This window comes from Myotis myotis, unplaced genomic scaffold, assembly GCF_014108235.1.
Source record: "Myotis myotis isolate mMyoMyo1 unplaced genomic scaffold, mMyoMyo1.p scaffold_m19_p_6, whole genome shotgun sequence".
NCBI lineage: Eukaryota > Metazoa > Chordata > Mammalia > Chiroptera > Vespertilionidae > Myotis > Myotis myotis.
This window is the reverse complement of record NW_023416368.1, coordinates 96276877-96300657: the sequence shown is the minus strand read 5'-3', so window position 1 is coordinate 96300657 and position 23781 is coordinate 96276877. Positions and strand designations below refer to the sequence as shown.

Below are 23781 nucleotides of genomic sequence, written 5' to 3'. Positions count from 1 at the left end.
TGAATCCAAGAAGCTAAACAAACATCAAGCAGGTGAAACAAGGAGATTTACATCTGATACATCTTAGCCAAACTTTTGAAAACCAAAAAAAGAACGCTTTGAAAACAGTAACAGAAAAATGATTTATCATGAATAAGAGAACCATAATATTATGATGACCTCTATCAGAAACAATGGAGACCAGAAGTTACTGGGATGATATATGCAAAGTTCTGAAAGAAATAAAACTGTCAGTGGAGAATTCTATATCCAGCAAAACTATCCTTAAAAAAAAACCCCACAAAGCAAAATAAAGACAATTCCAAACAAATACTGAGGGATTCACTGGTCGCAGGCCCGCCTCACGCAAAAACAAAAACAAAAATGAAAACGAAAACCTAAAGAAAGTTCTTGGGCTGAAATGAAATGACACCCCCAGAAGGAAACTCAAATCCCTACAAAGAAACAAAGAACACTGGTAAAGGGAACCATGTAGGTAATTAGATAATATAAATCTTCTTGTTTACTTTTCCTAACTGATTCAAATGACAACTGCAAAAAATACTGCTTTTAAAATTATACTGGAGGATTAGTAACATATAAAATACAATATACCTCCTTGGGAGGAGGCTGCATGGAGCAGCAGTGGCTAGGTGCCCAGCCTCACCACCACCCAGACTAGCCGCAGCCTAGGCCTGAAACCACAGGCACCCCACCCTAGACCCTACCCGCACCCCAAGGACACAACCCAGACCCCGGGTGCTCATAGCAGACACTGCCTGGACCGTGCACCTAAGTAAGTGAACACCAGCAGGACCCTGCGTGCCTTCAGCTGACATCTGTGGGACCTCGCACTACTGCCACAAGGAACCACTGCTGCCACCACAGGCACTCCCTGGGCACAGCTCCACCTAGGAGAGCCGTCATCTTAAAGGATTTACAAGGTCCTCCTTGGGAGGAGGCTCTGGGGAACAGCAGTGGCTGGGTACCAAGCCTCGCAACCACCCAGACTCACCACAGCCTAGGATCAAAACCATGTGCACCCAGCCCTGGGCCCCATGTACTCACAGAGGTCACAACCCAGTCCCCACACACCTGCAACAGACACCTGTGGAACCTCTGCACCTATGGCACATATCCAGCCTGAACCTGTGAGCCTGACGGGAACACAACCTGGACTCTATGGCACCACTGTGCGACCACCACTGACCCAGCAGGACTCTTGCTCCTGCCATGTATTCACCCACTGCCACCACTACTGTGCTGCCACCACCGCCCTTGAGTCCAGCTGCTCAGCTCCACTGACAGGGCTCACGGGCAGGAAAAGCACTGAAGGCTAGGAGGTGGGTTTAACCTCCCCTGAGCTGGACCTATTAGAACTTAGGACCTGAGGATACTAAAGAGGCTGCAGATCTGTAGGTGAGACGGGAATGCCTAGGACAGAGAGGAGGCCCGAGGGCACTGGCTGTGGAGACTGCAGAGTGGGTGCAGCAGTGGAAGCCTGGGGCTGAAGTACCTGGATAGAGTAGTGCTGGCACCCCACCATAGTGCAGTCTGGGAAGCTCCTCCTGACCAGTGGGAAGGACCATACAGTGGAGCTTAGGGCCAACCTACACTGGAGGGGTCTGAAGGACACACCCAACATTGAATCTATTTCTTGGAGGAACTCGTGCTAGTGAGCAGAAAAGATGCTGGACAGTAGGTCCAGGAAGGGATCAGCCCTCCCACCTGGAACACAAAACACATGCTTCTGACCTGACCTGCAGTGACCTGAGGCAAGAGGGAACAGCCCGAGGCAGGAAATCTGTGCCCCTGCAGGTGCCAGCAAACCAGGCAGAGCTGATGAGGTATTAGAAGGAGAAGAAGGGCTACCCCCACCTTCCTATAAGCTACTGGCACCACCCATAACACGAGTCTGATCAAACCATCCCGGCCAAGACCAGGATATCCCAACAGAGCCCAGCTCTGTCAGGGAAGGCAGTACAGCTCAGAACAGGGACAATCAAGGTGTGAGACTTGAGGCAGACCCAGCCTCTGGGCTAGGAGTCCCCACCTGCTGGACCACTAGGGGCTTCAACCTCTAGGACCTCAATCAGGTTGCCCAGAGCCAGAAAGGCACAGGGACTCACATTGAACTGCATGAGAAAAGCTCCCAGGAAGCTCCCAAGATACAAACACCAAGAGACCAGATTGAACAACATCAGAGAAAAATCCGGCAAGCTCCACAAATAGTGGACCCAAAGGATTTTCAGTGAATGTGTGTGGTTTTGTTTTTTGGTGTGTGTGTGTGTGTGTGTGTGTGTGTGTGTGTATGTGTATTTTTGTTTTTGTTGTTTGCTTAATCCTTTTTTCTTTCTTCTATTTTCCTTGCATAGCTCTAATTTCTCTCTTCCCTTTGATTCTATTCTACTTTTGTATATTCTCATTGTTATTATCTTATTTTACTTTGTTTTTCTCATTTTTTCCCATTTTACTCTTCCTATCTATATCTTAATATGTCCGTTATTACTATATTTTAAATTCATTATTATTTCATTTATTTTGTTTCCTTTTCTTTTTTCTCCCTATACTAGTTCTTTGGCTTTTTCTTTGCTTCCATATACTAGCTGTACCGGTTAATAATGCGAATTTTTTTCAATAGATGGAATTACACATATGTTGATATATATGCGATTTGATATGTGTGTTATTTTGTTGTATGACAACAAGCTTCAAAAATTCATATGTCAAATTTTCTGAAGGTGTTATCATCATAGATATTTTTACGCTTAAAAATGTCGAATTTTGTGCCAAAAAAAGAGTATTTGCAGGAAGTTTTAATTCATTAGTTTATTTTGAAGAAAAGTGTTGCTGAATACTTCGGGAAGCTTATGGTGAACATGCTCCATCTCAAGATACTTGTGAACTCTGGTTTAAACACTTTAAAAGTGATGATTTCAATGTGAAAGACAAAGAACGTCCAGGTCAACAGAAAAAGTCTGAAGACCAACAACTACAGGCATTATTGGATGAAGATGCGTGTCAAACTCAAAAACAACTTGCAGAAAGATTAAACGCTGCTCAGCAAACAATTTCCGACTGTTTACAAGCAATGGGAAAGATTTTAAAGGAAGGAAAATAGGTGCCACATCAACTGAACAAAAGACAAATGGAAAACCGAAAAGTCATCAGTAAAATGTTGCTTCAACGGCATGAAAGACTTTTTTTGTTGTTTTGTTTTGTTTTTTTTTATTTATTGCTTAAAGTATTACAAAGGGTATTACATATGTGTCCATTTTATCCCCCCGCCCTAGACAGTCCCCTAGCCTCCCCTATCCCCCAGTGTCTTATGTCCATTGGTTATGCTTATAGAAAGTCTTTTTTGCATCGAATTGTGACTGGCGATGAAAAGTGGATTTTGAAAATCCCAAATGCATAAAATCTGGGTTGATCCAGGTCAACCATCAACATCAACTTCAAGGCCAAATCACTTTGGAAAGAAGACAACGTTCTGCATTTGGAAGGTGTGGTGTATTATGAGCTAAAACCAGGGTGAAACCATTAATACTGATCGCTACCAACAACAAATAATCAATTTGAACTACACTTTGATCGTGGAACAACCAGAATGTGCCAGAAGACACGGCAAAGTAATTTTGCTTCATGATGACATATCATCACACCAAAACCAGTTAAAGACACGTTAAAAGATCTTGTCTGGGAAGTATTAACCCACCCGCTGTATTCACCAAACCTTGCTCCTTCAGATTACCACTTGTTCTGATCAATGGCCCACGCACTTCAAAACGTAGGAAGAAGTGGAAAATTGGGTTTCTGAATCGTTTGCCTCAAAACAAGAAAAGTTCTATTCGGACGGTATCCACAAATTACCTGAAAGATGGGGGAAATGTGTAGCTAGCGATGGACATTACTTTGAATAAAGCACTTTTGATGTTTCTGTTGAAATTATTGTGTTTTCTTTGATTACAAAATCCGCATTATTAACCAGTACATCTAGTTGCCATTTCTCCCCCACCTCCCCCTACTCCTCCTCCTCCTTTCTCTCTTTTTCTTTATATCCCCTCAAAGTCTTGGGTCATGTATTTGATGGACGTTAAGGAAGAAACTGACAGCAATACTGTCATAGTAGGGGACTTTAACACCCCACTGACATCACTGGATAGATCTTCCAGAAAAAAACTAACAAGGAAACAGAGGCCTTAAATGGCACACTAGATCAGAGGAATCTAACGAATATTTACAGAACATTTTACCACAAAGCAACAGAATATATACTTTTGTCCAGTGCACATGGAACAATTTCAAAGCTAGACCACATGTTAGGGCACAAACAAATCTATATAAATTCAAAAAGACTGACATAATACCAAGCATCTTCTCAGATCACAATGACATGAAATTAGAAATCAATTACCATAAAAGAACTAAAAAACACTCAAATACATGGAGGCTAAAGAGCATGTCACTAAGCAATAAATGAGTTATCAATGGGGTCAAGAAAGAAATTAAAAACTTCCTGGAAAAAAATGAAAATGAACACACAACCACAAAAAACCTATGGGACACAGCAAAAGCAGTCCTGAGAGAGAAGTTCATAGTACTACAGGCCTACCTCAAGAAACAAAAAAAAAAGTACTAATAAACTATCTAAATCTACAACTAAATGAATTAGAAAGAGAACAGCCAGAAAACCCCAAAGTTGAAGGAAGGAAATAATAAATAAAAGAGCAGAAATAAATAACATAGAGACAAAAAAAAACAAAAAAAAAACAATACAAAAGATCAATGAAACCAAGAGCTGGTTTCTTGAAAAAATAAACAATATTGATGAACCCCTAACCAGTGGTCAGCAAACTCATTAGCCAACAGAGCCAAATATCAACAGTACAACGACTGAAATTTCTTTTGAGAGCCAAATTTTTTAAGCTTAAACTATATAGGTAGGTACATTGTTATTAATTTAATTAGGGTACTCCTAAAGCTTAGGAAGAGCCACACTCAAGGGGCCAAAGAGCCGCATGTGGCTCACGAGCTGCAGTTTGCCGACCACGGCCCTAACCAGACTCATCAAAAAACAGAGAGGACCCAATTAAATAAAATCAGAAATGAAAGAGGCAATATAACAAGGGACACCACAGAAGTACAAAGGATTATAAGCAAATACTATGAACAACCATATGCCTACAAGCTGGACAATGTGGATGAATAGACAAATTCCTAGAAACATATAATTTTCCAAAATTCAATCAGAAAGAATCAGAAAACATGAGTAGGCCAATAACAACTGATGAAATAGAAGCAGTAATTTAAAAACTCTAAGCAAATAAAAGCTCTGGTCCAGATGGCTTCACAGGGGAGTTTTACCTAACATTCAAAGAAGAACTAACACCTATCCTCCCCAAAATATTCCAAAAAATCCAAGAGGAAGGAACACTTTCAAACTCTTTTTATGAGGACAGCATTATCCTCATACCAAAACCAGATAAAGACACTACAAATAAGGAGAATTACAGGCCAATATCCCGATGAACATAGATACTAAAATCCTCAACAAAATCTTAGCAAATCGGATCCAGCAATATATTAAAAAGATCATACACCATGACCAAATGGGATTTATTCCAGGGATGCAAGGCTGGTATAATATTCCAAATCAGGACTGAAACTAAGATGGCGGCATAGGTAAACACCGGGAAATTGTCGCCTCACACAACAATTGAAAATTACCGCAAAGGACTGAGCAAACATCATCCAGAACAACAGGAAGGCTGGCTGAGTGTAAATTCTACAACTAGAAGGAAAGAAAAGCACGCTGAGAGCCAGAGGCGCTGCGGAGGTGAAGTGCAGAGGTACGGCGGCTCGCGCGCGCGAGGAAAGGGGGTGGCGCCTGAGGACGCGGCTGTCTTTTTGAACCACAAGCTCCCGAGGGCTCTGAACTCTGGTTCCGGGAAGTCTCTGGGGACCCAGGACTCATACGGGGAGAGGCTGGTCTGTCCGGCAGCGGGCGAACTTGAGGGCGGCTTTCCCTCAGAGGTGCTTGCAGCCGTTACCGGGACACTGAGACGCGCGACTCCGGGCGGAGAATCGGCCATAGCTGCTTTCTCCGCCCTTTGACTCCCTGAGACCCCGCCCCACCCAGGCTGCGGCAGAGGCTTTTGCATGTGAATGTACCTAACTGCAGCCGAACCAGGCAGACCCTGAACTTCCAAGAGAAGGCCCAAGGCCCCGCAGCGGCTTGCATTGCTTCACAGCTGAGCCTCTTCGTGGCTCCTGCTGTGTGGCCTCAGGCAGAGGCTGAATTAGCACCTCCTTAGATCCAGGAGCCACTGTACCCAGTGGTCAGAGGGGGACCATCCAGATTGCAACTGCTCAGATCCATAAGGGACACACTCAGGGAGCAGACTCAGTGAGCACCAAAGCCCCACTGAAGCAAGTCTTGCCCCAGAAGGGTGTCTTCAGCACAGAAGTTCTCCCACTTTAGACACAGCTGATTCTCACAGCCAATTGGCCTGGAGGTCAATTCCTCCCAGTGATCCTACAACAACCAAGGCACCAAGAGTGCACCAAGAGTGTCCACCCCAGGTAACTGGGGAAGCTGAGCTACTGGGCCCTACAGGACACCTGGCGCACAGGGCCACTCTATCAACACAGGGAAGCTGCCAAAATGCGGAGACAAAGAAACAGGTCACAAATGGCAGAAATGGAGGAAAGCAAACGATTGGATATAGAGTTCAAGGCCACGTTTATAAGGTTTTTCAAGAATTTTATGAAAACCGCCGATAAATTTAATGAATCCCTCAATAAGTATAGTGAGACCATGGAGGACATGAAAAAGGACCAACTAGAAATTAAGCATACACTGACTGAAATAAAGAATAATTTACAGAGATCCAGCAGCAGACAAGAGGATCCCAAGAATCAAGTCAAAGATTTGAAATACAAAGAAACAAAAAATACCCAACCGAAAAAGAAAAAAGAAAAGAGATTCCAAAAATATGAAGATAGTGTAAGGAACCTCTGGGACAACTTCAAGCGTACCAACATCAGAATTATAGGGGTACCAGAAGGAGAGAGAGGGCAAGATATTGAAAACCTATTTGAAGAAATAATGATAGAAAACTTCCCCTACCTGGTGAAAGAAATAGACTTACAAGTCCAGGAAGCGCAGAGAATCCCAAACAAAAGGAATCCAAGGAGGACCACACCAAGACACATCATAATTAAAATGCCAAGAGCAAAAGATAAAGAGAGAATCTTAAAAGCAGCAAGAGAAAGACAGTCAGTTACCTACAAGGGAGTACCCATACGACTGTCAGCTGATTTCTCAACAGAAACCATGCAGGCCAGAAGAGAGTGGCAAGAAATATTCAAAGTGATGAATAGCAAGAACCTGCAACCAAGATTACTTTATCCAGCAAAGCTATCATTCAGAATAGAAGGTCAGATAAAGAGCTTCACGGATAAGAAAAAGCTAAAGGAGTTCATCACCACCAAACCAGCATTATATGAAATGCTGAAAGGTATTCTTTAAGAAGAGGAAGAAGAAAAAGAAACTCTTACCATTTGCCACAGCATGGATGGAACTGGAGAGCAGATAAATACCACATGATCTCACTCATTTGTGGAATATAATGAACAACATAAGCTGATGAACAAGGACTGATCCAGAGACGGAGAGGCATTGATTGGACTGTCGGGACTTGGAGGAAAGGTAGGGGAGGGTGGGGGTAAGGGGGAAAGATCAACCAAAGGACTTATATGCAAGCATATAGGCCTAATCAATGGACATGGACAACGGGGGGGGGTGAGGGCATGAGCAGGGGGGTGGTGGTTGGGGGGTAGAGGGTAACGTGGGGACAAGGACACATATGTAATATCTTAATCAATAAAAAATATATTTAAAAAATAATAATAATAATAATATTCCAAATCAATAAACATGACTGATCACATAAACAAACTGAAAGAAAAATCACAAGATCATATCAATAGATGCAGAAAAAGCATTTGATAAAATCCAGCACCCTTTTTTAATAAAAACTCTCAGTAAAATGGGAATAGCAGTATCATACCTCAACATAATAAAGGTCATATATGACAAACCTACAGCCAACATAATAGTCAATGGCAAAACCTAAAAGTGTTTCCCTTAAGAACAGGAACCAAGACAAGGATGTCTTCTTTCACCACTCTTATTCAACACTAGAGGCCCGGTGCACAAAATCTGTGCACAGGAAGGGGGTGGGGGGATGGTTCCCTCAGCCTGGCCTGCACCCTTTTCAATCTGGGACCCTTCAGGGGATGTCCAAGGCCGGTCTGTGGGATCGGGCCTAAACTGGGAGTTGGGCATCCCTCTCACAATCCGGGACTGCTGGCTCCTAACTGCTCACCTGACTGCCAGCCTGAACCCCCTAACCACTCACCTGCCTGCCAGCTTGATCCCTCTAACTGCTCTGCACTGCCGGACTGATCCCCCTAACTGCTCTCCACTGCTGGTCTGATCCCCCTAACTGCTCTCCCTTGCCGGCCTGATCACCCTAACTGCTCTCCCCTGCTGGCCTAATCGCCCCTAACCACCTCTGCCTTGGCCCTGCCATCATGGCTTTGTCTATAAGGATGTCCGGTCTAATTAGCATATTACCCTTTTATTAGTATAGATAGTACTGGAAAACCTAGCCACAGCAATCAGGCAAGAAAAAGAGATAAAAGACGTCCAAACTGTAAAGGAGAAAGTAAAACTGTCATTATTCGCAGATGGCATGATATTGTACATAGAAAACTCTAAAGATTCCACCAGAATAATACTAGATTTAATAAAAGAATTTGGCAAGATAGCAGGACAAAAAATTAATATCCAGAAATCAATGGCATTTTTATACACCAATAATGAACTCTCAGAAAGAGAAACTAAAAAAGCAATTCCATTTATCATTGCAACAAAAAAAGATACCTAGGAATAAACTTAGCCAAGGAGGTAAAAGACCTGTACATGGAAAACTATGACACTGAAAAAAGAAATACAGGAAGATACAAACAAATGGAAATGTATACCATGTTCATGGATTGGAAGAATTGATATAATTAAAATGTCTATACTACCCAAAGCAATCTATATATTCAACACCATCCCTATTAAAATACCAATGACATACTTCACAGAACTAGAACAAATACTCCAAAAATTTATATGGAACCACAAAAGACCCCAAATAGCTACAGCAATCTTGAGAAAGAAGAAGTTGGAGGGATCACAATACCAGATATCAAACTACACTACAAAGCCATTATAACCAAAACAGCCTGGAACTGGCACAAGAACAGGCATATATACCAATAAATCAGAACAGAGACCCGAGAAATTGACCCACACCATTATGGTCAATTAATATTTGACAAAGGAGGCAAGAACATACAATGGAATCAAGACAGTCTCTTCAACAAATGGTGCTGGGAAAACTGGACAAACACATGCAAAAAGATGAAACTAGACCACCAACTTACACCCTACATATGAATGAACTCAAGATGGATAAAAGACTTAACTGTAAGGCATGAAACCATAAAAAACTTAGAGAACACAGGCAGTAAAATCTCAAACATCTCATATAGCAATATGTTTACAGATATATCTCTTAGAACAAAGGAAACTAAGGAGAAAATAAACAAATAGGACTGCATCAAAATAAAAAGCGTGTGCACAGCAAAAGAAACCACTATCAGAATGACAAGAGAACCTACTGCATGGGAGGACATATTTGCTGGTGATGCATCCAATTAGAGGTTATAAGGAACTCATACAATTTAACAAAAGGAAGACAAACAATCCAATTAAAAAATGGGCAGAAGACCTGAATAGACATTTCTCCAAAGAGGACATACAAATGGCCAAGAAACATATGAAAAAATGCTCAAAGTCACTAATTATCAGAGAAATGCAAATTAAAACCACAATGAAATATCACCTTACACATGTCAGAATGGCTATCATAAAAAAAATCAACAAACAACAAATGCTGGTGAGGATGTGGAGAAAAGGGAACATTAGTTCACTGCTGGTAGGAATGCAGACTGGTGCAGCCACTATGGAAAACAGTATGGAGTTTCCTCAAAATATTGTAAACGGAACTTCCCTTTGAGCCAGCAATCCCACTTCTAGGAATATATCCTAAAACCCCAAAACACCAATCAGAAAGAATATATGCACCCCTATGTCACAGCAATGTTATTTACAAAAGCAAGGATTTAGAAAGAGCCCAAGTGCCCATCAGTAGATGAATGGATAAAAAAGCTGTGGAACATTTACACAATGCAATACTATGCAACTGTAAAAAAGAGGGATCTCTTACCCTTTGGAACAGCATGGATAGACCTGGAAAATATTATGCTAAGTAAAATAAGCCAATCTGAGAAAGACAAATATAACATGATCTCAGTTATTTATGGAATCTAATGAGCAGAATGAATTGACAAACAAAATACGACCCAAAGCAGGGAGGCATGGAACAGACTGACATACCTCGATGTGGGATTCAGGGAACGAGAAGAGATAAACCAAAGAACTTATATACTTACTAGAGTATTTCGTGCATGGGTGGGGTCCCTCGGCCTGGCCGGCAATCAGGGTCATCTTGCCCAGTCCCAATCGAGGCCAGCCAGCCGGGGAGAGGGAGGGATTGCGGGAGGTTGGCTGGCCATGGGAGGTAGGCTGTGGGAGTGCACAGACCACCTGGCCGGCCAGGGGAAGGGACCACAGGAGGCTGGCTGAACAAGGGAGGTTGGCAGTGGGAGCGCACTAACCACCAGGGGGCAGCTCCTGCATTGAGTATCTGCCCTCAGGTGGTCAGTGCATGTCATAGCTACTGGCCAGTTGTAATGGTCACTTAGGCTTTTATATAGAGAGCCTAGAGGCCGGGTGCACGAAATTTGTGCACAGAAGGGGGCTGTTTCCTCAGCCTGGCCTGTACCCTCTCACAATCCAGGACTTCCCGGGGATCGGGCCTAAACTGGCACTCAGACATCCCTCTTGCAGTCTGGGGCTCTTGCAGTACATGACCCCTCCCTCCTTACCGCCCGCCTGCTGTGGAGGCGGGAGGGGCTCACTCTACCTCCGCCACACTCACTAGCAGTGAGCCCAGCTTCTGGCTGAGAGGGGACGGGGGGCAGAGTGCCACTCAATCAGAAGCCAGGCTCACTGCTCCTTAGTGCTGGCCCTGCCCCCCGCCCACTGGTGAGGGGGAGTGATCTGGGACCGGCCTGGCCAGGGGAGGGGCCGTGGGAGTTGAGGCGCCGTGGTCGCACCCTGTCCCGCCTCTGTGGAGGCTCTGGGAACTGTGCTGCCCCGTCCCCCCCTCCTCTGCAGAAGGTGTGGCACCAGGACCGGGCCTGCACCACAGCCTCTCCAGTCACCTCTGCGAAAGGAGTGGTGCCGGGATGGGTGGAGGTGCAGGCCCGGTGCTGGTGTCGTCTCTCCTGCCGCCTCTCCGGAAGGAGTGACGTAGGGACTGGGCTGCACCATGGCCTCTTCCGTGGCCTCTGCGGAAGGAGTGACGTAGGGACTGGGCTGCACCATGGCCTCTTCCATGGCCTCTGCAGAGGGCGGGGGGGGGGGGGGGGGGGGGTGTGCCAGGACCGCCATGGCTGGCCTGGCGGTACAGGCTCGCTGGTCCTGCCACCGCCCACTGGTGGTTCCAGAAGGTCATCCGGAAGGACATCCAGAAGGTCATTCGGCTGTCCTGTCTAATTAGCATATTATGCTTTTATTATTATAGACTAGTGGCCCGGTGCACGAAATTCGTGCACGGGAGGAGGGTGTCCCTCAGCCCAGCCTGCACCCTCTCCAATCTCGGACCCTTTGGGGGATGTCGACTGCTGGTTTAGGCCTGATCCCAGGATGTCCGACTGCCGGGATCGGGCCTAAACCGGCAGTTGGACATCCCTTTCACAATCCTGGACCGCTGTCTCCTAACCACTCACCTGTGTGCCAGCCTGATCGCCCCCTAACAGCTCCCCTGCCAGCCTGATTGACGCCTAACTACTCCCCTGCCGGCCTGATCATCCCCAACTGCCCTTCCCAGCTGGCCAGATCACCCCCAAGGCTTTTATTAGTATAGATATGACCCTTCACAGAAAATTTCACTAACCCTGCTTTACAATAAGGGATTGACGATTGAATCATTGGGGCTAGGCACCAAGATTTCCTTTCTTTGAATAGTGGAGGGAATAATTATCTTGTCTTTAAATTGCCCTGAACATCAAATGAGATAATGACTTAGAAAAGCATAAAAGCACCATATAAAGACAACTGTCTTTTTCATATACTGAAAAGACAATAAAGTGGTAAAACGAAAAACATTATTTTTATTTTCCCCCTTCCTTCCTTTGCAGCCTTTATTTAAACTTTGAAATTTAGAAAAATTTCACTCCTACTTTCATTTCTTTACATGCAATATTATTTTGTACTAGTTTCAGGTTTTATATTAGTTACAGAATAGTGGTTAGGTAATCATATACTTTACAAAGTGTTCCCTGATATTTCCAGTACCCACCTGGCTTCATATCGTCATTACAACACTGTTGACGCTATTCCGTATTTAAGTGACAATAGGTTTACAGGTTCTTTCCAATCTTTCTTTTGTGTTGCTTGCCCTTCCTTTTCTTTCTCATGTCTTCCCTCATTTTCTTTATAAAGTATCTCAATTGGCCCTCAAAGCTCAGTGAAGGCACTGGGACACGCTTAACACATTTTACAGAGCAGGAAACTGAGGCCAATTCCAGTTGGCTATGGAACTGGACTCCTTGCGCAGGAGCCCTCACAGCCGGCTCTCCACCTTTCCTAAGGGACAGCCGCAGGGCAAACAGAACAAACCTCCCCGTGAGGCTTCCAAACCTCATTCTCAAGCACCTCTTCATCATGGATGCTCCACATTCTTTCCTCTCCCCGCCCCACCCCATTCTTTACTGCCCCTCTTCTGGGGAGCAGGTGGTAGGCTTGCACTCACCGTGCAGGTGTGCACCCCCATGGGGCGGGGCGAGAACTGGGGGTGGGGCGGGCGCAGGCTTGTTTTTGGGCCAAGGCGGGAACAGGAGTCCTGGCCTCTCAAGTGTGCAGGCCGCGCGGGGAGCTTCACCAAACCGCCGCAGTGGGTTACCCAGCAGTGCGGCGCTCCTCCACTGAGGTGGCGCTGCCCCCCTACACCCGCCTCAGGGCTGCGAGTCTGCGCCCCTCCGCCCAGGCGTCCTTCCACGCCTGCAGTCATCGCCTCTTGTTTCCCGCCTTTTGGGGCCACTACAGAACCTCGCGCTCTCCGCGGGCGAGGCACATATCTGCCTGCCAGCACCCTGCCCAGGCCTGAGCCCCCTCCAGTGCACCCCACCTTGGTGCCGCTCTGCGCCCCTTGGGCCTCCTGCCTCCTGGCCAGCCGCTTCCCTGAAGCCATGGCGCTTGCCCAGGATCGCCCATCAGGCGGAGGCCTGTCCGTGCGCCTGCAGACCCCAGGGCCTCGGCTCCTGGCAGCCACTTTGCCAAAGGTTCCTCTACCTTCAGGCTCTCTCCTCAGACCCCTGGGAGCTTGGCTCCCCCGGCCCAGCCCTTCCATGGCTCCCTGCAGCCCCGCTCTACTCAGCTCTCCTGCTGCCCACCTGTCAGGAAGCTGCCAGGAGCCTTGCTGCGGGCAGTGTGGTTCTGGGGCAGGGGCTGGGGTGTGGGGAGCAGCTCCAGTAAAGTTTAGTAAACCCCAGGCCCCCAGACCCTCCTTGAACAGAGCCCAGGACAGGCTGGGGGCCTGGGTCCGAACACTGCAGCTGCGGAGGCCCTGCCCACCCTGGGCCTCACACAGGGGTCCCGGCTGGGGGCATGGTTTAGGCGGCTTGTTCGCACCTCCAAGCCCCCCCGCCGCCCAGGGCCACACACAGGGGTCCCGGCTGGGGGAGTGGTTTAGGCGGCTATTTGAGCCGCCAAGCCCCCCGCCACTCAGGGCCGCACACTGCCCTCCCGGCTGGCGTTGGGGCTTAGGCGCCACACAGCCGGACAGCAGCTCAAGCTGGCCCTCCCTGCCTGCGGTATGCAAATTAGCTGCCATCTTGGCTGGCAGTTAATTTGCATATCGCCCTGATCAGCCAATGGGAAGGGTAGCGGATGTATGGCTAATTACCATGTTTCTCTTTTATTAGATAGGATAGGCATAGTATGGACATATGTAATTGGGTAGCGAAGACATGGGGGGTTGGTAGAGGCTGGGAGGATTAGAGTAAAGGGGGTAAAAAGGGGAGATATCTGTAATACTATCAACAATAAAAAATACAATAAAAATAGAGAAAGAAAAACTAAATCCAAGGTTCAACTGCCTGTCACCACAAAAGCCAAACTTGTGAGGCAGGTACTAGTGAAGAGTGAGGTTTATTGAAGTGCTGGTCACCTGAGAAGATGGGGGACTCTCGTACCAAAGCCCATCTTAGTATCTCAGTGCAGGCAAGGGTTTTATAAGGGTACTGAGCATTCACTGCAGCAGCAGGCATGGGAACCCAATGTCTTCTGCTAAGCCTCACTTTACAGAGGTGCAATGTCTCAAACAGTGCTATTCTTCACTGAACAGGTTTTTATGTAATACTAGAGGCCTCATGCATGGATTCATGCATCAGTGGGGTCCCTCAGCCTGGCCTGCACCCTCTTGCAATCCGGAACCCCTTGGGGGATGTAGTAGTACCAGTAGCAGCAGGCGGCTGGGGAGGAGCCCAAGCCCGGGCCAGGCGCCTGCTGTCGCCGCCACTTGGTAGCACTTCTGTGGAGGCAGGAGAGGCTCGTGCCGCCACAGCACTTGCCAACTGTGAGCCCGGCATCTGGCACCCAACTGTCAGTTGAGCGGCACTCCCGCTGTGGGAACACACTGACCACCAGGGGCAGCTCCTGCGTTGAGCTCCTCCTGATGATCATTGCACATCATAGCGACTGATCGACCAGTTGTTTGGTCATTCGGTCTTTTAGGTTTTATATATAGACTAGAGCAGTGGTCGGCAAACTCATTAGTCAACAGAGCCAAATATCAACAGTACAACGACTGAAATTTCTTTTGAGAGCCAAATTTTTTAAACTTAAACTATATAGGTAGGTACATTGTTATTAACTTAATTAGGGTACTCCTAAGGCTGAGGAAGAGCCACACTCAAGGGACCAAAGAGCCGCATGTGGCTCGCGAGCCGCAGTTTGCCGACCACAGGACTAGAGGCCTGGTGCACAAATTCGTGCATGGGTGGGGTCACTTGGGGTGGCCTGTGGAGATCAGGCCCCAGCTCGCACCCCCAGCCTCGCAGCCACAGCTTGCACCCCCAGCCTTGCAGCTCTGCCTGGCTCCCCGCCTTGGCCTGGCACTGCCCCCTCACCTGCTCCACCATCCCGCCTGCAGGATGATTGATTGGGCTCACGCCCCCCACCCAGTTCCCTCAGCACCAGGGAGCCAGGTGGCAGCCTCGCTCCCACCGCCGCCGCTGGTCACCATCTGCGGGACAATCAGTGGAGCGATTGGGCCCCCGCTCACACCTGCCTTGGCCTGGCGCCACCCATCCGCTCAGCTGCTTCACCACCCCCCCGTGGTCCTACTCTCATTGGGGCCCATCAGGGCTGGCAGCACCTCCACTGCTGCCCACTGTCAGCACCACATCGCCGATGCCTGCCATGTTCCACGCCGTCCCCTGGTGGTCAGCGCACGTCATAGCAAGCGGTCGAACTCCCAGTCTCCCGGTTGAACTCCCGGTCAAATGACCACCTAAGGGGCCATTTTGCAAATCAACCGAACGGTGGAACGATCAGTCGTTATAACACGCACTGACCACCCGGGGGCAGACACTCAACGCAGGAGCTGCCCCCAGCCCACAGGCCCCAGGCCAGCCAAAGGCAGGTGCCAGCGGGGGTCCCGCCCCATTGCCCCGCCGGTCGCCTCCCTGGAAGTGACCAGCAGCAGTGGCGGGGGGCAGGGCTGGCAAATGGGCGGCACCAGGCTGGCCAAGGCAGGTGCCAGCAGGGGCCCCCGCTCACTCCACTGGTCACCCCAGATCGGCCCTGATCGCCGGCCAGGACTAGGGACCCTACCCGTGAACAAATTTCGTGCACCAGGCCTCTAGTAATAATATAATAATATAAAGGTGTCATTTTTTAAATGTTACTTACATTACTAAGTCATGAGTTTATTATTTTACTCTTTAAATGATAATATTTTTAATTTTTTAGTTTTAGAAAACATGGTCAATATAACATAACCCATAAAAGCTCTTTGGAGCCTCAATTTTTAAGAGAATAGAAGTGCCCCAAGACCCAAGCTTTGAGAGTTGCTGGTCCCGCAGCTCAGGTGGTAACTTCTGCAGCCAAAATGTTTCCCTTGAAACCTGGCTGCTCCACAGATATATTAAAAAAAATAAACTACTAAAAAAATAAACTATGCTAACAAACTTAGTGTGTGTGATCTCAAACAAATTCCTTGGCCTCTCAGACTCAAGTTTCCCCATGCTCTTCTTTGCTTGTCTGGTGACTGAATAAGTTGATCCTCATTAAAGACTTACACTAAATCTGGCAACAGTGCCCTTACTATCTGCATGCCCAGAGCATCCAGCCCAGTATAACTGTCCACAGCAGGTATAACCCATGTTTTCTGAATGTGTATTAAATATGAGATATGGAAGACACCAAAAGAGCAGCTTAAGGCTGCAGTACTTTTCTTTACCTGTCAGCCACATCCAGGTCAGACTCCATATTGTCCAGGCTGCTCGTTATGCTGTCCAGCTGCTCACCCTGATAGTGTAGGACTCTGGCTGCATCTTCTAGACGCTTCTGGGAACAGGCCATTAGACCAGTCAGCTCCTTCCCCTTGGTCATGCGGGAGGATGACGCCTCCACAGCACCTCCTGGTTGAGATAGCAGCAACTCTCTCCAGAAGTGTTCGATGATATGGAAAACGACATTCCGATTAGGCTGCAAGGAACTGAACCAGTGCTTGACATGGCCCTTTTCCAGGATGGTGACAGAACTGAAGATAAAATAAGAAGCTTCTTTCTTGATCTCAATTATATCAGCAAGAGGAAAGCTGACAAGAAAGTCTCCAGTTTTATCAGTCAGAAATTTTAGTGAGAGTGAAGTTAACCAAAGTTTTCCAGGAACCCATCGCTTCTCAAGTTCCAAATAATAGGAGCATGGCCAGGTGTGGACGCAGAAGTCTCTGCTCATCTGGTTCCTGGGTCAGTCTCCACCAAGGTCAAGACCACCCTGTTCTGAAGGAAAAGGGACAAATTAGTGGGTATGTCAGGCTAAAATGTATCATCACACTTGACCTAGAGACACTAGGACATCAACAGTGAGAGAATGGTTTGGATTCAGAACAAACCTAAGACACCAGCACATAGCAGGGTCCTTGCCTAGCAAGAGCTCTCACCCCACATGTGATAGGCAAGACGAAGTCTTTGTCCTACTTAGCAGAGTGGACATGGCCATGTCTCAGACTTGTGTTCTTCCCAAAGCCCCAGGGTCCCCGGGCTCTATGCCCACCAGAGCACCCCTCACTCAGACCAGAGTCCACAGCTGGATGTAACTGAAGGAAGAAAACTGCTGGGAACCACTACGCCAAGAGGTGTAATGACCCGTATCACTACACATTCTTTACAAGTTTCTAAGCTAACAAAGAGTCTCCATTTGAAATTTTTATAAACTTAACTTCATAGAGAAAAATATTAAACTGATATGAACAGATACTACACTTGATCTTAGCCAAAAAGCGATCACAGAGAAAATAATCTGACAAACTTCTCCACTCTTGCAACTCCAAATAGTTTTTATAGAGTTTGATACAATTATGGAGTGATATGTGTATATTTATAGTTTTACTAGAGGCCTGGTGCATGAAATTCGTGGATGGGTGCAGTCCCTAGGCATGGCCAGCAATTGAAGCGCAAGTGTCTGGCATGGAAAGGCAGGTCCCAGCTGACCTCTGGGCCCTGAGTAGCACCTGGGCCCCCGGGCCCCCACACACCCCGCTCCGCCTGAATCATCAGGCCCCCGACCATTGCTGCTGGTCATCGTCGACAGGGCAATTGGCGGGGCGATCAGGCCCCACTTGCACCCACCTTGGCCTGGCGCCGCCTGCTCACCTGCTCCACCATCTCACCGCGGTTCTGCTCTCATCGGGGCCCATTGGGGCCGGCAGTGCCTCCACTGCCACCTGCTGCCAGCGCCAAGTTGCCAACGCCCGCCATGTTTCGCGCCGCTCCCTATTTGTCAGTGTACTTCATAGGGAGCACTCGAACTCCTGGTCAAGGTGGCAATTTGCATATTAGGCTTTTATTATATAGGATAATTTTATCTATAATTAGCATTTATCAATGCAGTTTGAAAAGTCATGATGGATTTGAAACAACCCTAATAGAGCATTTAGCCTAACCCTGTCATACGGATGAAGAATACAAGGCCATGAAAGGATGAGGATCCTGTACAAGCATGTCAAACTTGCAGCCCATGGGCCACAATGAATATTTTTGCAGCCCAGCCCATATAACGGTATGTGAGAAACGTTTTAATAAAAATTTCGTAACTTGACAGAGAAACCAAGATGGCGGCATAGGTAAACACCAGAGTTTGCTGCCTCGAACAACCACTTCAAAAATAAAACTAAAAGACGGAACGGACATCATCCAGAACCACAGGAAGGCTGGCTGAGTGGAAATTCCACAACTAGAAGGAAAGAGAAAAGCATACTGAGACTCAGAGGAGGCGCAGTATGGAAGTAAAATACTAAGGTGTGGAGGTGCATGCGGAGCGGGCTGGCGGCTGAGGGCGCGGTTGTCGTTTTCAATCCGGAGGGAGTCTCAGGCTCTGAGCTCCAGTTCCGGGTGAGTCTCTAGGGACCCAGACTCATACGGGAGAAGCGGGACTGTCTGGCATCAGTCGGAACTCAAGAACAGCTTTCTCTCGGAGGGGCTTGCAGTGATTACCGGGACATTGAGAAGCAGAGCCTCTGAGAGCAGCCATAACTGCTAGCCCCGCCCTGTTGATCCCATGGGACCCGCCCCGCCCAAGCCCTGCAGGGAGGCTTTTGCTGGATAGCATCAGGCAGAGGCTAGATTAGCACCTCCTTAGAGATCCAGGAGCCAGGAAACCCAGTGGTCAGAGTGGGACCATCCAGTTTGCAGCTCCGTGGAACCATAAAGGACACACTCAGGGGGCAGACTCAGTGAGCACCAAAGCCCCACTGAAGCAAGTATTGCCCCAGAGGGGTGTCTCCAGCACAGAAGTTCGCCCACTGCAGACACAGCTAATTCTCACAGCCAATTGGCCTGGAGGTCAATTCCTCCCAGTGATAACTATAACAATCAAGGCTTAACTACAACAAGACTGTGCACAAAGACCACAAGGGGGTGCACCAAGAGTGTCCTCCTCAGGTAATTGGGGAGGCTGAACCACTGGGCCCTAGAGGACACTCAGCACAGAAAACCACTTTATCAACACAGGGAAGCATAAAAAATGTAGAGACAAAGAAAAAGGACACAAATGACAGAAATGGAGGAAAGCAAACTACTGGATATAGAGCTCAAAACCACACTTTTAAGGTTTTTCAAGAATTTTCTAGAAACTGCCGATAAACTTAATGAGATCTACAAGAAATCTAATGAGACCCTCGAGGTTGTGATAAAGGACCAACTAGAAATTAAGCATACACTGACTGAAATAAAGAATATTATACAGACTCCCAACAGCAGACTAGAGGAGCGCAAGAATCAATTCAACGATTTGAAATACGAAGAAGCAAAAAACACCCAACCAGAAAAGCAAAATGAAAAAAGAATCCAAAAATATGAAGATAGTGTAAGGAGCCTCTGGGAAAGCTTCAAGCGTACCAACATCAGAATTATAGGGGTGCCAGAAGATGAGAGAGAGCAAGAAACTGAAAACCTATTTGAAGAAATAATGACAGAAAACTTCCCCTATCTGGTGAAAGAAATAGACTTACAAGTCCAGGAAGCGCAGAGAACCCCAAACAAAAGGAATCCAAAGAGGACCACACCAAGACACATCATAATTAAAATGCCAAGAGCAAAAGACAAAGAGAGAATCTTAAAAGCAGCAAGAGAAAGAAACTCAGTTACCTACAAGGGAATACCCATACGACTGTCAGCTGATTTCTCAACAGAAACTTTGCAGGCCAGAAGGGAGTGGCAAGAAATATTCAAAGTGATGAATGCCAAGAACCTACAACCAAGATTACTTTATCCAGCAAAGCTATCATTCAGAATTGAAGGTCAGATAAAGAGCTTCACAGATAAGAAAAAGCTAAAGGAGTTCATCACCACCAAACCAGTATTATATGAAATGCTGAAAGGTATCCTTTAAGAAGAGGAAGAAGAGAAAGGTAAATATACAAATTATGAACAACAAACACACATCTATCAACAAGTGAATCTGAAAATCAAGTGAATAATCTGATGAACAAAATGAACTGGTGATTATAATAGAATCAGGGGCATAGAAAGGGAGTGGACTGGCTATTCTTGGGGGGGAAAGGGGTGAGGGGGATGCAAAAAGAAACTGGACAAAAATCGTGCACCTATGGATGAGGACAGTGGATGGGGAGTGAGGGAGGAGGGTGAGGTGGGAACTGGGTGGAGGGGAATTATGGGGGGAAAAGAGGAACAAATGTAATAATCTGAACAATAAAGATTTAATTAATAAAAAAATAAAAAAAATTCCTAACTTAATTTTTACAATATCCTGTTATACATAATTAATAACAAATTACAACATTCGCTAATGACTGGTTACTACAGGGGTCCTCAAACTTTTTAAACAGGGGGCCAGTTCACTGTCCCTCAGACCGTTGGAGGGCTGGACTATAGTTTTTAAAAAAAACTATGAACAAATTCTTATGCACACTGCACATATCTTATTTTGAAGTAAAAAACAAAATGGGAACAAATACAGTATTTGTATTTGCATGTGGCCCGCAGGCCGTAGTTTGAGGACTCCTAGTTTACTATAATCATGTTGCATTCATTTCCCTTACATCATGCCTGCGCACCATTTCTCTCCACTAATACTAGCAGCAAATATTTTAGCAGCCCACTGCCATGTCATTAGTCTTGGACTGACCTGTTTGGTGTGCGCAACAGGAAATATTTCGCTTTCAGAAAACAAGAAAAATGGGTTTATTTGCATTACGCTTATTAATTTCTCCAGTTATTCAGTGTCTGGTAAGTTAATGTTAAAAAAATTAATTTTTATTAAAACGTTCTATTATTTTATGTTAACGGTTACTCGTTTATTTCAGCCCTTTGTATTCAGCATGTCTCTATCAAAATAAAACTATGTTTCTATGAAAATTGAAGCTTTTGTTTTTTTGCAGCCCACATAAACTTAAACCTTGTTTATTTGGCCTGTGTTAGCCTTTGAGTTTTACCTGCTTGCTGTACAAGGTCAAACCACAAGGAAATGACATTGACGTGGCTAGAGCTAGGCCTTCTAAGGCTCTTTCAAGTAGAGGTCCACCGGCAATACTGCACATCTTCCACTTCTCTCTGTCTCTCACATACACACTCTTCAATGATAATACAATTTCACTTATAAAAATGAAAACAAATCACTAATATTATCTCTTAAAATGCTGACAAGTGTGGCTTTCTCGGTCTGACTAGGGGCCAAAGGGATTCTCTGCATCTGGTCAACAAGTTTTAGCCACCATACCACACTGGGATGCAAGGAAAAGAGAAACGACACTGACATAAGTCCCAGGCTCCTGGAGCTTAGAACCCAGTGGAAATCTATGGATTTCCTCACTGAGCTACATTCTAAAGACCCAGACTCTTCAGTGTAATTGTACAGACGCCACATCAAGCAACACAAGGCCTGACAACAAAAAAGGTAGAACCTACACCTAAAGAACTTGTGTGGAATTGATTCCTAATTATAAAGAAACAGTGATTTGAGAAAAGGCAACATATCATCAAATACAAAGGCAGTTAACACAAATGAAACCCCCAAGTTCATAGGGCTGCAGACATGAGCAGGACCATGGCAACAGTCTAATGGGTCTCCTGCCTTTGGCATTTGACACCCCAAAGCATCCTGCACTGCCACCGCAATCTCTCTAGAATAGGAGACCCTGGTGCACCCAGCCCTTATCTCTCCCGCCCTCCCCTCCCCATGAGGCTGTGTAGACCTGGCACACTCACTATACCTGTATGAGGCAGAATGACCACTTATTTGACTGTAAGCTCCCAGAGGACAGGTATTTTGTTCATAATCCTAACTCAGAGAACACTTTGTGACCAAATGAATGGAACAGAAACTCATGGTTTATACTGTTGTCCAGTGAGGACCCTCAGCCTGGCTGAGGTCAATGTTGCAGGCTGGATTCATCCTGCTGTTTGGAATCCTACTCATGGCAGCCTTGATACTGTTATACAAACTGCACAGATCTGGTCCCAGTCAAATTAACCAGAGTGGCTGATGGAGTGAAATGGGAATATTCATCAAGGCCACGATGATACAGAAACAAGAGGTGGACATTATTGAGAGGCAATTCTCCATGGTATTTCTCCACATCTGGTGTCAGGGTCTATCCCAGACTATCTTTCTCACAGCTGTAGATGGTGTTTCTCTTCTGGTCGACCTGGGTAACAGGATACTGTCCTCTTGGAGATAAGGGTTAGGAAGGTTTTCTAGCAGACCCCTTATAAATTTGGAGGGTTCCTTGCTGTAACACAAACCCACACTGTGTGCAGCATGTACTAGGGTCCTGAAAACCTGGGGCACAGGGTAACAGATGCACATAAAGCCTGCTGTACCATGCATAACAGGCCCTTTCTCTCTGACCAGAGTCCCTGTCTGCTGCCACATCTAGAAAACTGTGGCAGGTTCACTGCTAGCCTGCCAGTCTCCCATCCTTCACAGATACTGACAGTGATGTACACCACAAAGATCATTCTACTCAGGGTATAAGTTCTTCACACCAGAATCCTATCCTATATAATAAAAGCCTAATATGCTAAGTGTCCAGTCGACCGGTCGGCCATTCAACCAATCAAAGTGTAATATGTTAATGATATGCTAAGGCCACTCAACCGCTCCGTATGACGAGCACTGACCACCAGGGTACAGACAGTTGACTGGTCGACCAGTCGCTAAGATGTGCACTGACCACCAGGGGCAGAGTGTCAACCAGTCGCTATGACGTGCACTGACCATCAGGGGGCAGATGCTCCGACACATAGATTAGCTTGCTGCTGGGGTCCGGCCGATCGGGACTGAGTGAGATGGGCCAGACACGCCCTGGAGCCCTTCCGCGGTCCCTCCCTGGCTGGCCAACCTCCCGCCTTTCTCCCTGGCCCAGATTGTGCACCAGAGGGGTCCCTCGGCCTGGCCTGCACCCTCTTGCAATTCGGGACCCCTTGTAGGATGTCGGTGAGCTGTTTTTGGCCCGATCCTGTGGGCCAGGTTTAGGGACCCCACTGGTGCACAAATTCATGCACTGGGCCTCTAGTCTCAAATAAAACTAAATATTTAGGAAGCAAACTCCAGAAACCCACTCAATTCATAACACCCTAGGATGTTTCTATTGGATTTAAGGAATACTAAAACTTTCCCCAAATTTTGATTCACTTTAAAAATAAGTGTACTGGGGGGGAAAAAATGGACACATATGTAATACCCTTTGTATTACTTTATGCAATACAAAAAAAATAAATAAATAAATAAATTTTAAAAAAAAGGTAAGAAGGAAAAAAAAAAAAATAAGCGTACTGACGGCCGGCATGGCTCAGTGGCTGAGCGTCAAC

The 23781-nt window shown here is 46.4% G+C and overlaps 1 protein-coding gene and 1 pseudogene across 6 annotated transcripts in view; both read right to left on the bottom strand.

The window, feature by feature from the left end:
- SNAP47 (synaptosome associated protein 47) overlaps positions 1 to 23781 on the bottom strand; it is a 104750-nt gene that overhangs the window by 62272 nt on the left and 18697 nt on the right. For 3 of the 6 annotated variants that reach the window (XM_036313792.1, XM_036313798.1, XM_036313797.1), the window contains exon 2: positions 16689 to 17232. In XM_036313792.1, the coding sequence (XP_036169685.1) occupies positions 16689 to 17188 (500 nt within the window). In that variant the 5' untranslated portion in view covers positions 17189 to 17232. Of the gene's footprint in view, positions 1 to 16688; positions 17233 to 18081; positions 18264 to 23781 lie in introns of all 6 variants that reach the window. The other 3 variants (XM_036313795.1, XM_036313793.1, XM_036313796.1) reach the window with 3 other exon arrangements.
- LOC118659548 lies at positions 17584 to 17749 on the bottom strand (annotated as a pseudogene).